The sequence below is a fragment of the Polypterus senegalus genome, chromosome 9 (assembly GCF_016835505.1).
Source record: "Polypterus senegalus isolate Bchr_013 chromosome 9, ASM1683550v1, whole genome shotgun sequence".
NCBI classification, from domain to species: Eukaryota; Metazoa; Chordata; class Cladistia; order Polypteriformes; family Polypteridae; genus Polypterus; species Polypterus senegalus.
The window spans coordinates 97743522-97758036 of record NC_053162.1 but is presented as its reverse complement, the minus strand read 5'-3'; the positions used below and the strand labels follow the sequence as shown (position 1 = coordinate 97758036).

Here is a 14515-nt window from a genome sequence, read left to right as displayed (position 1 = left end):
CTGTGAAAAACAGGTGTCACTAAATGTCCTTTATTAAGGGAAGCAAATGTTTTACACATTGTTAGAAAATATATTTCCTTCTGAATTGCTAAGTAAAATGGGCCATTCCAAACATTTTTTGGAAGAACAACCTAAGTTGAGTAATAAGTTGATTTGAGAGGGGAAAAGAAATAAAAGTAGTGCAGAAATTTATATGATGCTCAGCTAAAATGATCTCAAATCTTTAAAATGGCAATAAAAATCCCAAAAAAACATTGAAAAAAACAAGCAACTACTGTTAAAATGAAGTCAGAATGGCCCAAAAATTCACAGGAACTTGAGAAAAAAATGTTGACACTGCTATTTTTTTCATTCTTTTTGCTTCCTGTAAAAGAATAATGCAGACCTGATACAATTTGTTAATGCTCTGATTTGGAATTAAAGGTGTAATGTTTCCACTATATTTAAAATATGGAAATAAAAGCTATTAAAAATATTTCACTTTATTCACTTTTTTTACACTTTTCTTCTACAAAAGTAGATAATCTTTTATTTTCCTTGCTTGCACTTTATACTTTTACAATAGTGAGATTATTTAATTTATTAATTAAAGCATCAAGAAGAGGAAGATTCATGCAGCAGTTTCCGAGTGTGTATTGCTGGAGTTGCTGATAAGACGATTGCTGTCTCGTATGCGTGAAAGTAAAAGCAACTTCCTATTTGCAAGCAGTCTGCTGGTTTTCCAATAAATTGTGTTGAGGACCTGTTTGCCATCAGTAACGTCTATCGGAGGTGAAAAAGAGGAAAATAACAAGTTGGCGTAACTACTCTCAAGGTAAAACTGAAACAATGAACTAATTCATAGTCAAAATTGCACAGAAAGCACAGAACTGCTTTATGATAGACAAGCTCGTAAATTCATCAATGCACGATTTGTTCCAGGTATCTCAATGAAAACTGAATTGTATCAACAAACTTCCCTGAAGAATAAGTGTGCCACAATTCAATAAAATGTGTCCACAATGGACCAAGTTGTTTCATACAGATAGATAGGGCTATCGTAATAGGTGCTTTGCGCATTATATGAGAAAGCACCTAAAATTGCTAGAAAAGGTGATAGTTTGTGTATTTAGTCAGTTAAGGGCCAAATGTATAGTGGTTTCAAATTTTCGTCCTGTGGATTATTGTTCTTCATTGCCTTCACAGCTCGTCGTTGGTCAGACAGGTCGAGCACTTCGTCACTAATCCATGGGGCCTTTCTGTATCTCTTAAGGCCAATTACCTCCTCCGCTGTTCTCTTAATCGTGTCGTTGACGGCCTCCAGTGCTTCGTCCACGTTCGTTTCTTCAACTAGAGCGGCAAGCGCTTCAAAACGATTTTTTAGTTCAATCGTATAACTTTCTTTGACTTCAGGTATTCGCAGTCGTTCGATATCCACCCTCTTTGTGACCGTTCTTTTTTGGATATTTAATCTTAATTTGAAGTTGCCCATCACGACGTTATGATCGTTGTGCACATTCGGCACTATTGCGCTTGGGAAGCTGCGTGTGTTATGGGCACAGCTACGCCATCTCTGAACGATCATGATGTAGTCGATCATCTGCTGGGTTCAATCTCCGGGTGAGCTCCATGTCCGTTTCCTTGATGGCTTATGGTTGAACCAGGTGTTCATGATGTTCAGTTTATTGAGCCTGCAGAATTGGAGAAGTCGTTCCCCTCTTTCGTTCATTGAGCCGTAGCCAAAGTGTCCCAGCACACCTTTCCATGTGTCGTGATCGATACAGACTTGCGCATTGAAGTCGCCCATTATAATCTTGACGTCCCTTCTTGGCGTCTTGTCGATGACTTGCTGTAAGGTCTGATAGAAGTGATTGACAGCCTCATCACTATGTCTTGTAGTTGGTGTGTACACTTGAATGATGGTGATGTTATGGCCTTGTCCAGTGAACCGTGCACTGATGATTCTTGGCGACGCCGGGTTCCAGTCGATTAAGCTCTTAACTGCCTTTTTTGAAAGTAACAAACCGACACCTCCTTGATGTACTTTCTCTTCGCCTGAGTACAGAAGTTTGTGTCAATCGTGTTTCACTAAGCCCTGTTTCATTCTTCTCACCTCTGACAGACCGATGACATCCCATCTGAACCACTTGTTAAGATGGTCGACAAGTAGTTCAAGGCTCTCGTCCTTCCAGAGTGTCCTCACGTTCCATGTTCCGATTGATGCATAATGTTTTGCATCAATCAGCCTCTCTGTTTGTCTGGTCCTTTCCTGTAACTCATTTAACGAAGTAAACCCCAGGGTTGCCCTAAGTCTACGACGGGGCGCTTGTTTATCCAGGCGACCGTCCAGCTGGCATTCCGTTTTCACAGCTCAGGATCATCATAGACAAAAAGATTGAGGAGTGCCCGGAGGATTGGTTTAACAGACAGTGCTGCGAGGCAGAGGAAGCAAGCCGAAAAAATTATATGTGCACTCTCTTTCAAAAGATCAAAACGCTCAGGAAAGGAGTTAAGCTGAATGAAAGGTGCAACAACATCAGAGACAAGGATGGCAACCTGCTCACCAAGGACATCAACATTCTTAAGCGATGGTATGAATATAGTAGAGGCCTCTACAATGCAAACATTGAAACGGATGGTGACGTTCTTGAACAATTATGGCCTAATTGCAAGAGAGGAAGAAGAGCCAGACCTTCCTGAAAGCGAAGTAAGAGCAGCCATTAAGAAGATCAAGATACGGAAAGCTCCTGGTATCGACGACATTGAAGGAGAAATAATCAAAAGTGGCGGAAGAGCAATGGTTCAAATCATGCACAAGATCTGCAACAAGATATGGGACACAGAAAAATTTCTAATGCTTTGGACTAAGTCTCTTATTGTTACTATTCCAAAAAAAGGGGACAACACTAAATGCGAGAACTACCGCATGATAAGCCTTATCTGTCACACAAGTAAGATCATCTTGGAGATTAGCAGGAGCCTGATGAAGAACGCGATAGAAGTGCAAATGGCGGAGGAGCAAGCCAGATTCCGGTCAGGACGTGGTACAATTGAGCAGATCTTCTCACTCAGACTGTTATGTGAAAAGTATCTCTCATTACAGGATAAAGAGCTTCACTTGATTTTCATCGACTTCAAGAAAGCATTTGACCGAGTGTGGCACCAAGGCCTCTGGAAAGTATTACATCACTACGGCATACACCCAAAGCTGATCAGTCTGATGGAGAACCTGTACAAGCGAACGCAGAGTGCCATAAGAGTCAGAAGAGAGGTGACAGAGTGGTTCAAACTAGCAATCGGAGTATGCCAAGGCTGCATACTGTCGCCAGATCTTTTTAACATCTATCTAGAGCACATTATGCGGGAGGCACTCGACGGACTAGAAAGCAAAGGAGCATGCGTGAATGGCAGAACGATTAACAATCTTCGTTTTGCTGATGACATCGGTCTTATAACTGAACTCCACAGTCACGCACAACTCCTGCTAAATAAGGTGGAAAGCGTCAGTTCTAGATACGGACAAGAGATAAGTGACACCAAGACAATATGGATGCTGCTAAGCTCAAAGCCTGAGCAAGAAACGAAGAAAAGAGTTGAAGAGGGCATGTTGCTCAGAGGAAAGAAACAGTTTTAAGTATTTAGGATCAACCTTAACCACAACGTGTGACAGTTCGAAAAAGACATCAGAACGAGAATAGCCATAGCCTTAAGTTCAATGAGTGACCTGGACAGTATCTGGAAGAACAAGAACATCAATAAGAATGAGACTAAAAATGAGACTATACAACTCGCTTATAGTACTGATTGCCCTGTACGGATGCGAAACGTGGACTCTTAGAAGTGCTGAAGAAAGACAACTGCTCGTGTTCGAGATGACAGCGCTCAGAAAGATACTTAGATGCGCATCATAGACAAGATGAGAAACGAAGACATCAGGAAAGCCCTCAACCAGACAGAAACGATAGTGCAACGAGTGCACGAACCACAACATAAGTGGCTAGGTCATGTACTCCGGATGGACAAGAACAGGATTGCTAACATCACACTACATGGAAGAGTGGATGGAACCAACAAGAGAGGGCGCCCAAGAATGACATGGGTGTCAACGGCACTCTCAAGATATGACATGGGACTGCAAGATATAACGCGGACGGCCCAAGACAGAGATCTGTGGCGTTTGATGCCTCCTCATGCTAGAGCCCACGTCGCCGTGTAATTACAACACTGAGATATGGCAAAAGAAGAAGAAGAAGAAGGGCCAAATGTATCATGTGTAAGGTTCAGAGTTCTAAAATCAACATCTGTATGTGTTGAAGATGTCAATTATAAATCTCCTTACAGAAACACCCGGCAGAACAATACCCGATAACACCCATGAAGTAAAAGCACACATATGATGACCTGGGGCATCATGTATAAACGATGCGTACGCACAGAAATGTTCTGTAAAAATTGCGATGTATAAAACCTAAACTTGGCGTAAAGCCACGCACATTTCCACGGTGGCTCATACCATGTCGTACGCAAGTTCTCCGCTCGGTTTTGCAGGCTGGCGGCACCCAACATCAAAGCAGTGCTACTGTTCCTGTGTGGTTTATCTTTCTTTTTCAGACCCACATTACTGACGCAGCTTTATAAATAAACTGAAATTAACTGCATATTGTTTATTAGTTTAATGCATCTGATTGTAATTACCCTGTAACAATATAATGGTCCACAGAATGGTCAAACTATTCCAAATATTATAACTGCTTTAGCGTTGTTACTCTCACTGCACCTTCTTTTTCTTCTTACAGCTGCTCCCATTACGGGTTGCTACAGTAGATCACTTTTTTCCATATTACTCTCACTGCACCACTCAGAGCAGCTGATCGGAAAGAGAATTATCGGTAAACAGCATCAAGCACTCAGCCATGCTTCCAATTTGAACTGCTTCTCACACGGCAAAAGCTTCAAAACCTCTCCTGTATGGACCTCGCGGTCCAGAAAGAGTTTCATCCCAAGAGCTCTAAATGCAATCAATCACTCCATCAAGTGCTCCCTGTAGAACTGTTTGTACAATCACCTCACTGTAAACTTGCACTACAGTTATAATATTGCACAACCTGAGCCACTTTATAAAGTGCGTATTTACATATGATGACGTATCATTTTTAAGATGAAATGCAGCAAAATATACAGATAAAACTTTAACTTCATTTTCAGGGGTGTCGAACTCCAGGCCTGTAGGTTTTCATTCTGACTTTTTTCCTAATCAGTGACCAGTTTTCACTGCTAATTCACTTCTATTCCCTTCATTTTAATAGCCCTGTTTTTAAGAATTCAGTCCTCTGAATGTATTCCTTTCTTCATTAAATGACAGCCAAACAGAAATGAGATGTGAAATGAGCTGACAGATGACCAGCTAAATTAGGATTTCAAACTCCAACCAATCTCTTAATGAGAAGCTGATTCTTCCTGTTAATTGGCTTGTTGTTGCTTTCATTCTGCCACAGCAGACATTTTTAAAACTGTTGATTTTTCAGCTTTTTCTAAGAACACCGTCAAAATATTTTGGTGACCTGAGAGATCAACCTTACCAAGACCATCACCCTTCTTTATTTTCAGATATTGTGTGATGTGGCAGCTTGTTTTGTGTCTCATTATTGTTTGGCTGCTAATTAAGGAAAAAGAGAGCTAAGGGGGAGGAGTCAAGTTAATTAAAATTAAGGCAAAAGAAGTTAATTAGCAGCAAAAACTGGTCATTAATGAAGAAGATGGTTAGAATGAAAACCTGCAGCCACTGCGGCCCTCCAGGACTGGAGTTCGACACCTGTGATTTAAATAATCTATATTGTTAATAATTAAAGGACATGGTGTCGCTACGCTAGCAAGGATCTGGCAATCTGTTTACGGATTGTTCCTGCCTCGCACTGTATGCTTCACTGGGACTGGCATGAAGGATAGAGTAATTAAACATGTACTACGAAAGTATTTCAATGTTCCTTAAAAGTTTTAAAGATTCGCCGTTATAAGCTTACAGATGGCTTAACATCTATTACAGAGCTGATTGTGTGGCAATTGGTAACTTGGAGAATGAAAAGAAAGGACAGGGATTGGGGGTTAGTACATTTGAAAGAGCCAGTACTGCTGCAATAAATTATTTCATGGAAGGTCGCGCACAATCACTGTGCCACCGTGTTCCCATGTTTAATAACATGCTTTAACTCCTATCATCATGAAAATTATATCAAGTATACTAATTATTCAGAAAGCTGTAATATTACGAATGTAATGGATTCTGTGTCCTGTCGGAGGAGGACAAAGCACGGAAACACGTAGTGAGTCACACACATAGAAAATCAAATACAAAACAAAGCATTTAATGTGCTACTTTAATTTACTAATTTTTAAAATCCCATTGTAACTAAAATAAACGATTGTAAGATGAAGTTTATGATGTTCTACTTTAATGACAAAATAAACTATATGGTTAAAGTGGAAATTTTGAGATTAAAGTTGACATTTCGTGCTTTTTTCCCACCGTGTGCATATTTTTTTTCCTCTGCACCCTAATAAGCTTTTAGATGACACTCAGACAGTGAGCTACGACTCGGCTTTTCACAGTGAATTTGATATCTGACAACTTCTTTTTTTATTTGAGGCTCTGTGCGACTTTGTGAACTTGAGCTTTCGAGTTTCTCCGACACACTATGTCACTCGATCAGCTTCCTTTTCTTGTTTATATCAATGTTTAAACCAACAAATAGTAAGTTTTTCCTTGCCTCCACTTGGTATTCGCTGAAATTGTTCTATTTTCTTTATGGTTTTGCCATTGTCTTTTCACAGAACACTGAGCTTTAGGGCTAATTATATTGATTTACATATTCAAAGAGGCGTAATTCTTAGAGGAGACGGGACGGGACAGTAGGCGCGTGCATGTGTGTTAATTTCCACCCTGAATGGGATTTATGTAGCGGAAGAATACAGATGGATAAATCTGTGCAACTTCCGCTACATAAATCCCAGTCAGCATGAAAAGTAACGCATGTGCATGCGCCTGCTGTCCTGGCCCATCTCCTCCCAGAATTACGCCTCTTTGAATATGCAAAACAATATAAATAGCCCTTAAGCTCAGCGTTCTGTGAAAAGGCAATGGCAAAAGCATGGGGGAACACAGAAGAATTTCAGCGATTACCAAGTGGAGGCAAGGAAAAACGTACTATTCGAAATAAAAAAGAAGTTGTCAGATATTAAAGTCGTCATGAAAAGGCGAGTCGTAGCCCACCGTCTGAGTGTCATATGAAAGCTTATTAGGGTGCAGAGAAAAAAAAATAGGCACACAGTGGGGAAAAAAGCATGAAATGTCAACTTTAATCTCACTTTAATCACGTAGTTTATTTTGTCATTAAAATAGAACATCATAAACTTCATCTTAAAATCGTTTTAATTTACTAGTTTCTCAAAACCCTTTGTAACTAAAGTTAATAACTTCATAAGTTATAATTCTAAAGGGCCAATTCCATTATTAGATTTGACTAGATTAAATATGCACCCTTTTCCACTTTTAGATTGTATAAAAGCAATTCAGTAGATCTGATAACTGTTAATGAATGGGGTCCTGCTGAATTCATTAGAGGATTTTTAGCCTTTAATGCAATGAAACCCCATTTAATAGTTTTATTTTGTATTCATTTAGCAATTCACTTAATTGAAATTAAAACTGCCTTGATTAAAAAGTTTTAATGGTGATTAATACTTATTGGTTCTGTAAGACGTTGCCAGCAACTTCAAGCCTCATTGGAACAAGAGACAGCTAGTAATACTACAACTGAAAAAATGCATCTCAGAGTTAATTCTTGCAGTGTTTTAAAACAGGTAAACAGTCAGTTAATATTAAGAGTAGTAAATATGGAACTACTGTGAATAGGGCAAATTCCAGTCAACCAAATGCATTCCAAGAACTGCAATATCCACTCCATTGCAACCTATTCCTTCACAAACCATCCAGCCAGATGGTTAAAATGCAGAAATGTTGTTAAAAGAGGCTTCTGATCCCATTACCTATCAACAATTTTTAATAACATATGTAGATTAAGTGGACACAAAGGGTGAAAAAGTGAAATCACTGAGGAGTAAACTAACATCATTGCTTTGAAATCCAGTATTTTAGAACACAGGCCAGCCACACTTCCATCTTAAGACTGTTTATATATATATTTTCTTCAAAGGAAATATAGGAAAGTACTGATGTTTTAAACAAGATAAAACAATTAATACATGGAAGAAATTACACCAGAAACTTTGTTTACAGTATAAAAACTCAGGTAGTTTAAGTCTCAATATCTCCTGATTAATGTTCCAGGTGAGGGTCAAACTCACAATCTTGAACTTGAGAGCACCTACTTCAATTCAGTGTACTTACTGGCTAAGTCAATGGAGTTGCTATATCACTTATAAATTCTAATTTCAATAATGAAATCTGATTTGTGACTAAGAGGCGAGCTAAAGAAAAGATCAGGCCTGGAAATGATACTACAAATCCAGCAGGGTCCTATTTATGTGCATCAAAAACAGAACTCATCTCACCTCACTATCCTGTGCAATCTGAACTTGTTCTCCTTGAGGTACCTGGGTAAAATGCAGGTGTCCTGGAAGAATCTTAAATAAAAGATGAAACAAAATACCAATTTACATAGGTACTTGTGCTGATGTTAATACTAATTTGTAACAAATGTTAGGTGTCCAGTAAGGTCATTGGATCAGTCTTGTGTTATATCAAAATGTCTAAAGGGAACAGAATTAACTGAATGGCTGGGGATATGCTGTAGTTCCAGTTGCAACAGAAAGCACTTCACTCTGAATTAATTAAACTGTCCCTGACGGAATGGTAGTTTGGAGAGGAAGTGTGGGACCTTGAAAAAATTTCATATGCAGATTAGTCTGTGAAATAAAAAAAATAATTTAATGTCCTGAGTTAGGAACCACATTATTAAGGCTGAACAGACAGATACATTTGCTTTCTGATGTTTCTCTTAGGTCACGTATTGGTAATGTCTCTACATATAATTTGTGGAGGTCATCCTATTTATGAAAATGTTTATTTTCCAGTGTACATCATTCAAAACTTTCCTGCTTCTCCAAAGATTACATGCTACAGCACTTGGAATTTGGTAGATGTGAGAAACATTTTAGAATGTGCAAAAAAGACTGGGAGTCACATTTTCTGTGGGTAACACTATATGCTGAATTAAACATGAATGTTTGTTTTTTGATATTAAGTAAATAAATAAATGTGTAGATCGACTGGTAAATTGAGAGCTTTGCCTTACAACTCGGCTCCTTTTTCACCACGTCAGACCGATGCAGAGCCTGCATCTCTGCAGACGCTGCACTGATCCACCTGTCGATCTCACGCTCCATTCTTCCCTCACTCGTGAATAAGATCCCGAGATACTTGAACTCCTCCACTTGGGGCAGGATCTCGCTCCCAACCCTGCGAGGGCACTCCATCCTTTTCCAGCTGAGGACCATGGTCTCGGATTTGGAGGTGCTGATTCTCATCCCAGCCGCTTCACACTCAGCTGGAAACCGATCCAGAGAGAGCTGAAGATCACAGCCTGATGAAGCAAACAGGACAACATCATCTGCAAAAAACAGTGACCAAATCCTGAGCCCACCAAACTGGACCCCCTCAACGCCCTGGCTGCGCCTAGAAATTCTGTCCATAAAAGTTATGAACAGAATCAGTGACAAAGGACAGCTCTGGCGGAGTCCAACTCTCACTGGAAACAGGTTCCACTTACTGCCGGCAATGCGGGCCAAGCTCTGATACCGGTTGTACAGGAACCGAACAGCCCTTATCAGGGGGTCCGGTACCTCATACTCCCGGAGCACCCCCCACAAGATTCCCTGAGGGACATGGTTGAACGCCTTTTCTAAGTCCACAAAACACATGTAGAGTGGTTGGGCAAACTCCCATGCAACCTCCAGGACCCTGCTAAGGGTGTAGCGCTGGTCCACTGTTCTGCGACCAGGAACCATTGGTGGATACCGGCGGTGAGGGATGCCGTCATGCTGAAGAAGGAGTCCAACAGGACCCTTTTGTCCTGTGGGACTCTGGAGGCAGCTGATAGGTACTGGCAGGCCAAGCAGAATGCGGCTTCGGTGGTTGCTGAGGCAAAAACTTGGGTGTAGGAGGAGTTTGGGGAGGCCATGGAGAACAACTTTCGGTCTTAGGAGGGAGAAGCAGTGCAGTGTCAACACTGTGTATGGTGGGGATGGTGCGCTGCTGACCTCGACTCAGGACGTTGTGGGTCGGTTTGTGGTACTTCGAAGACCTCCTCAATCACACTAACATGCCTTCCAATGAGGAAGCAGAGCCTGGGGACTCGGAGGTGGGCTCCCCTATCTCTGGGACTGAGTTCACAGAGGTGCTCAAAAAACTCCTTGGTGGCAGGGCCCCGGGGGTGAATGAGATATGCCCGGAGTTCCTCAACTGTAGTGGGACTGTCCTGGTTGACAAGCCTCTGCAACATTGCATGGACATCGGGTACAGTGCCTCTGGACTGGCAGACTGGGGTGGTGGTCCCCCTCTTTAAGAAGGGGGACCAGAGGCTGTGTTCCAACTACAGAGGGATCACACTCCTCAGCCTCCCTGGAAAAGTCTACTCAGGGGTCCTGGAGAGGAGGGTCCGTCAGATAGTCGAATCTCAGATTCAGGAGGAACAGTGTGGGCTGAATTCAAAGACACCCCAAAAATCAAAATGAAAAATTTCCAGTCAAAAATTTCTAGTCAATTTTGCTGAAAATTTCATTGCAGCAATTCAAAAACCATACTCAGTAGTTTGTATGGCCCCCACATGCTTATATGAATACCTGACAACGTTGGGGCATGCTCCTAATGAGATGACGAATGGTGTCCTGGGGTCTCCTCCCAGATCTGGACCAGGGCATCATTGAGATCCTGGACAGTCTGAGGTGCAACCTGGCGGCATCAGATGGACTGAAACATAATTTCCCAGAGGTGTTCTATTGGATTTAGGTCAGGCGCGTGTGGGGGTCAGTCAATGATATTAATTCCTTCATCCTCCAGGAAGTGCCTGCATACTGTTGCCACATGAGGCTGGGCATTGTCGTGCACTAGTAGGAACCCAGGACCCACTGCACCACCATAGGGTCTGACAACGGGTCCAAGGATTTCATCCCGCTACCTAATGGTAGTCAAGGTACCGTTGTCTAGCCTGTAGAAGTCTGTGCATCCCTCTATGGATATGCTTCCCCAGATCAACACTGACCAATCACCAAAAAAAAGTACAGGGCGCCAGTGGTGGACCTGCCAATTCTGGTATTCTATGGCAAATGTCAATGGAGCTCCACGGTGCCAGGCAGTGAGCCCAGTGCCCACTAGAGGACGTCGGGCCCTCAGGCCACCCTCATGAAGTCTGTTTCTAATTGTTTGGTCAGAGACATTCAGACCAGTGGCCTGCTGGAGGTCACTTTGTAGGGCTCTGGCAGTGCTCATCCAGTTTCTTCTTGCCCAAAGGAGCAGATACCGGTCCTGCTGATAGGCTAAGGACCTCCTACGGCCCTGTCCAGCTCTCCTAGGGTAACTGGCTGTCTCCTGGAATCTATTCCATGCCCCCGAGACTGTGCTGGGAGACACAGTATATTATACATTAATAAAAAAATCCTGAAATGAGATGTGACTTTTTCAGAGAGATACTTTCATGCCCTGGGAGACGAGACTTTGTGCCAAAAGATTTAACCACACCCAGGGCTTGAAATAAAAGACAAAGGGTAGATGACAAAGTAGAATATCTATATATATAATTCACTTAAGCAAGATACCCATGGAAAGGCAAGACACCCATGGAAACCATGTCAGAAGGGGCATGGATTCACTAAGCCTCCGACAAGTAAGACGCCCATGGCGCACGCAGGAAGGAGCCACGCCCACCAACTCTAAGACCAATGGATACGACAACAACTCGTAGAACCCTGCCAACCAACTCGGATGCGATGACACAGGAAAAACGGCGTAATTCATGTTCGTCTGTTGTAGAGTCCACATGCACCTCTGAGCCACGTTGACTTTTCATAGAGGCATGTTTCTCGCGGAAGTGAATCGCTATATGCAGCGTGTAAAATGCTGTATTGTATGTTGCCCTCTCCAGAGTTACATCTTTTCATTCACCTACAGTCGTATGCTCAAAACCACCCCCTTTTGGACAACTGTGTCTTTCAGGAAGTGTTCACCCATCAATACATAATTATGCGGCGTATGCTACACCGCGGGTTGGCTAGTTGTAAAGAATTCAAAAACACTGGAACGATACACATGCAGAGCAGATTAGAGATAATGAAAGTACTAAAATTCTAATTAAAATTGTCCAAAATGTTTCCAGGATAAGATCCAACCTGCGAACGCTGCAATCAAGTTCAAGCCTCAATGGGTCACATGTTTTGGGCCTGCATCAAAAGAACACCATTCTGGACAAAAATTTTTAAGTGCTTTTCAGACAGCCTTGATGTCACAATCCCTCCTAAACCATTAACAGCTGTGTATGGTGTTCTTCCAGATGGGCCTAAAGCGGAGAAGGACAAATCTGGAAGAACAAACAAACTGTGATTGCCTTTAATACACTATTGGCACGCAGACTTATTTGCTAAACTGGAAGAATCCTAACTCTCCTCTTTTAAGTCAGTGGGTAACTGATGTTTTATACTATTTGAAATTTGAAATTGGAAAAAATTTAATTCTTAGTCAAAGGATCTGTGCAGAACTTTTTCAAAACTTGGCAGGTTCTAATCAACATTTTAGATTAAACAAATGTATCATTTCTGTCAGTTAATTGATAATACATTAAATACTTCTACTTATAAAAAAAAACAATTCAAAAACATTGGCGCGATACACATGCAGAGCAGATTATAGATAATGGAAGTACTAAAATTTGAAAGTCCAAAAAAATTATAGTAAAGATCGCATTAGCGCAATCAAATGGAAATTATCACTCAGTGAATTAATGGAACAGCAATAAGAGACTGAATATATTGTTAGGATTTAAACTTAGGAGACTTGTAGATTGTCTAATTTGTTTTGCCACCTGGGCAAAGTAGTGTTTCTTCCCAATGAAGAGGTGTATCCTTGAGAATGAAAAGATTTGTTGTTTGGTGAAAGTGAAATCCACATACACGAGCGGCAAAGACGTGAAGTGGCTGGCGCGTAGTGCAGGCCGGGGGTCTAGCGAGCAAAGCGAGCAGGGGGCGACTCATTTAACCACTCTCTTATCAACACAAACATTAATTCCCACTGAGCTGAAAAGCTGAAATTTGGCAGGATAGTACATTTAGGGCAGCAGGTGTCTGCTAAAAAAAGGACATTTCGATATATTAATAATTGAGTTAAACAATGGAAACATTAAATATCTCAAAGTCTGAAAAATGCTTTGACTGACTTGATTGAAATTTAGTGAAGTTAAAGAAATAAAACAAAATTAGCTGAGCCATATTTTTTGGCTATAAATGTCAATAATAATGCTGTAGAGAGTAGGCTATTTAAAGGCAACATATCTTTGTTTCAGGCATGTGTGAATGCCAGTTGACCACTGCCAGCAGAACAATGTCACTTGCTAAAAGCATATATGGACAAGTGAAGAACTGAAGGTTTTGTGCCAGAGGAAAAGAGATAGGATGATATGTGGCATGACTTCTTAAGTGGAAGATGGAAGGTTCACTGAAGCAGAAATAAAATGTGGTTACACATTTGAGTTGCGCTTTACACCTTGAGTCCAGCTGGCAGGAAGAGAGAGAGAGAGAGAGACAGAGAGACAGAAACATAGGAGGAATTGGATTTCTTGTGCTTAAGACAATATTCCATGACCATCAGCACTAGTGCAGCTCACAAAAGAGTGGGGATGGACACCATACACAGTGCCGGTCAAACTATTAAGTAACGTAGGCTAATCCAATGCAAAGGCATGACATAATGAGAGACCCAGTAAATCACCCTGATTTATATAACTCTAAACTGCATATGTGGACCTCACCCCCAAAGGTCTTGCACCCACAGAACATTGCTGTCAAAACTACCACCTAAAGGAGCGTTATTTACACCTACACCTAGGGCAGGGGTCCTCAATCTCGGTCCTGGAGAGCCGCAGTGGCTGCAGGTTTTTGCTCCAACCCAGTTACTTAATAAAAAGCACTTATTGCTAAAGTAACACTTCTGCTTCACTTTAGTGATTTTGAGCCCTTATTGCTTAATTTTGTCTTAAACAGCTATTTTAATTGCTCCTTATTATCAATAACATGCAAACGACAAGAGAGAGCAGCATTTCTCCATTTAGCTTATTTACATGTACACCTGTGTGTATTTATCTGCACTATTGGGTTTAATTAAATACTTGGAAGAAAAATGAAGAGAAAAAAGTGAAGGACTGAGAATTACTCGTCCATTTTAGCCTTCAAATCATTTGCATGATAGAAAGGGAAAGAAAATCTAGGATATGAGAATGACCTGACATAGCAAGAGTTAATTTAATTTCATAGCCTG

The 14515-nt window shown here is 41.2% G+C and overlaps 1 protein-coding gene across 1 annotated transcript in view; it reads right to left on the bottom strand.

Moving 5' to 3' along the window:
- Positions 1–14515, bottom strand: part of LOC120534880 (protein BANP-like) — a 196909-nt gene that overhangs the window by 36211 nt on the left and 146183 nt on the right. The window contains exon 9 of the mRNA XM_039762395.1: positions 8548–8619. Within this exon, the coding sequence (XP_039618329.1) occupies positions 8548–8619 (72 nt within the window). The remainder of the gene's footprint in view (positions 1–8547; positions 8620–14515) is intronic.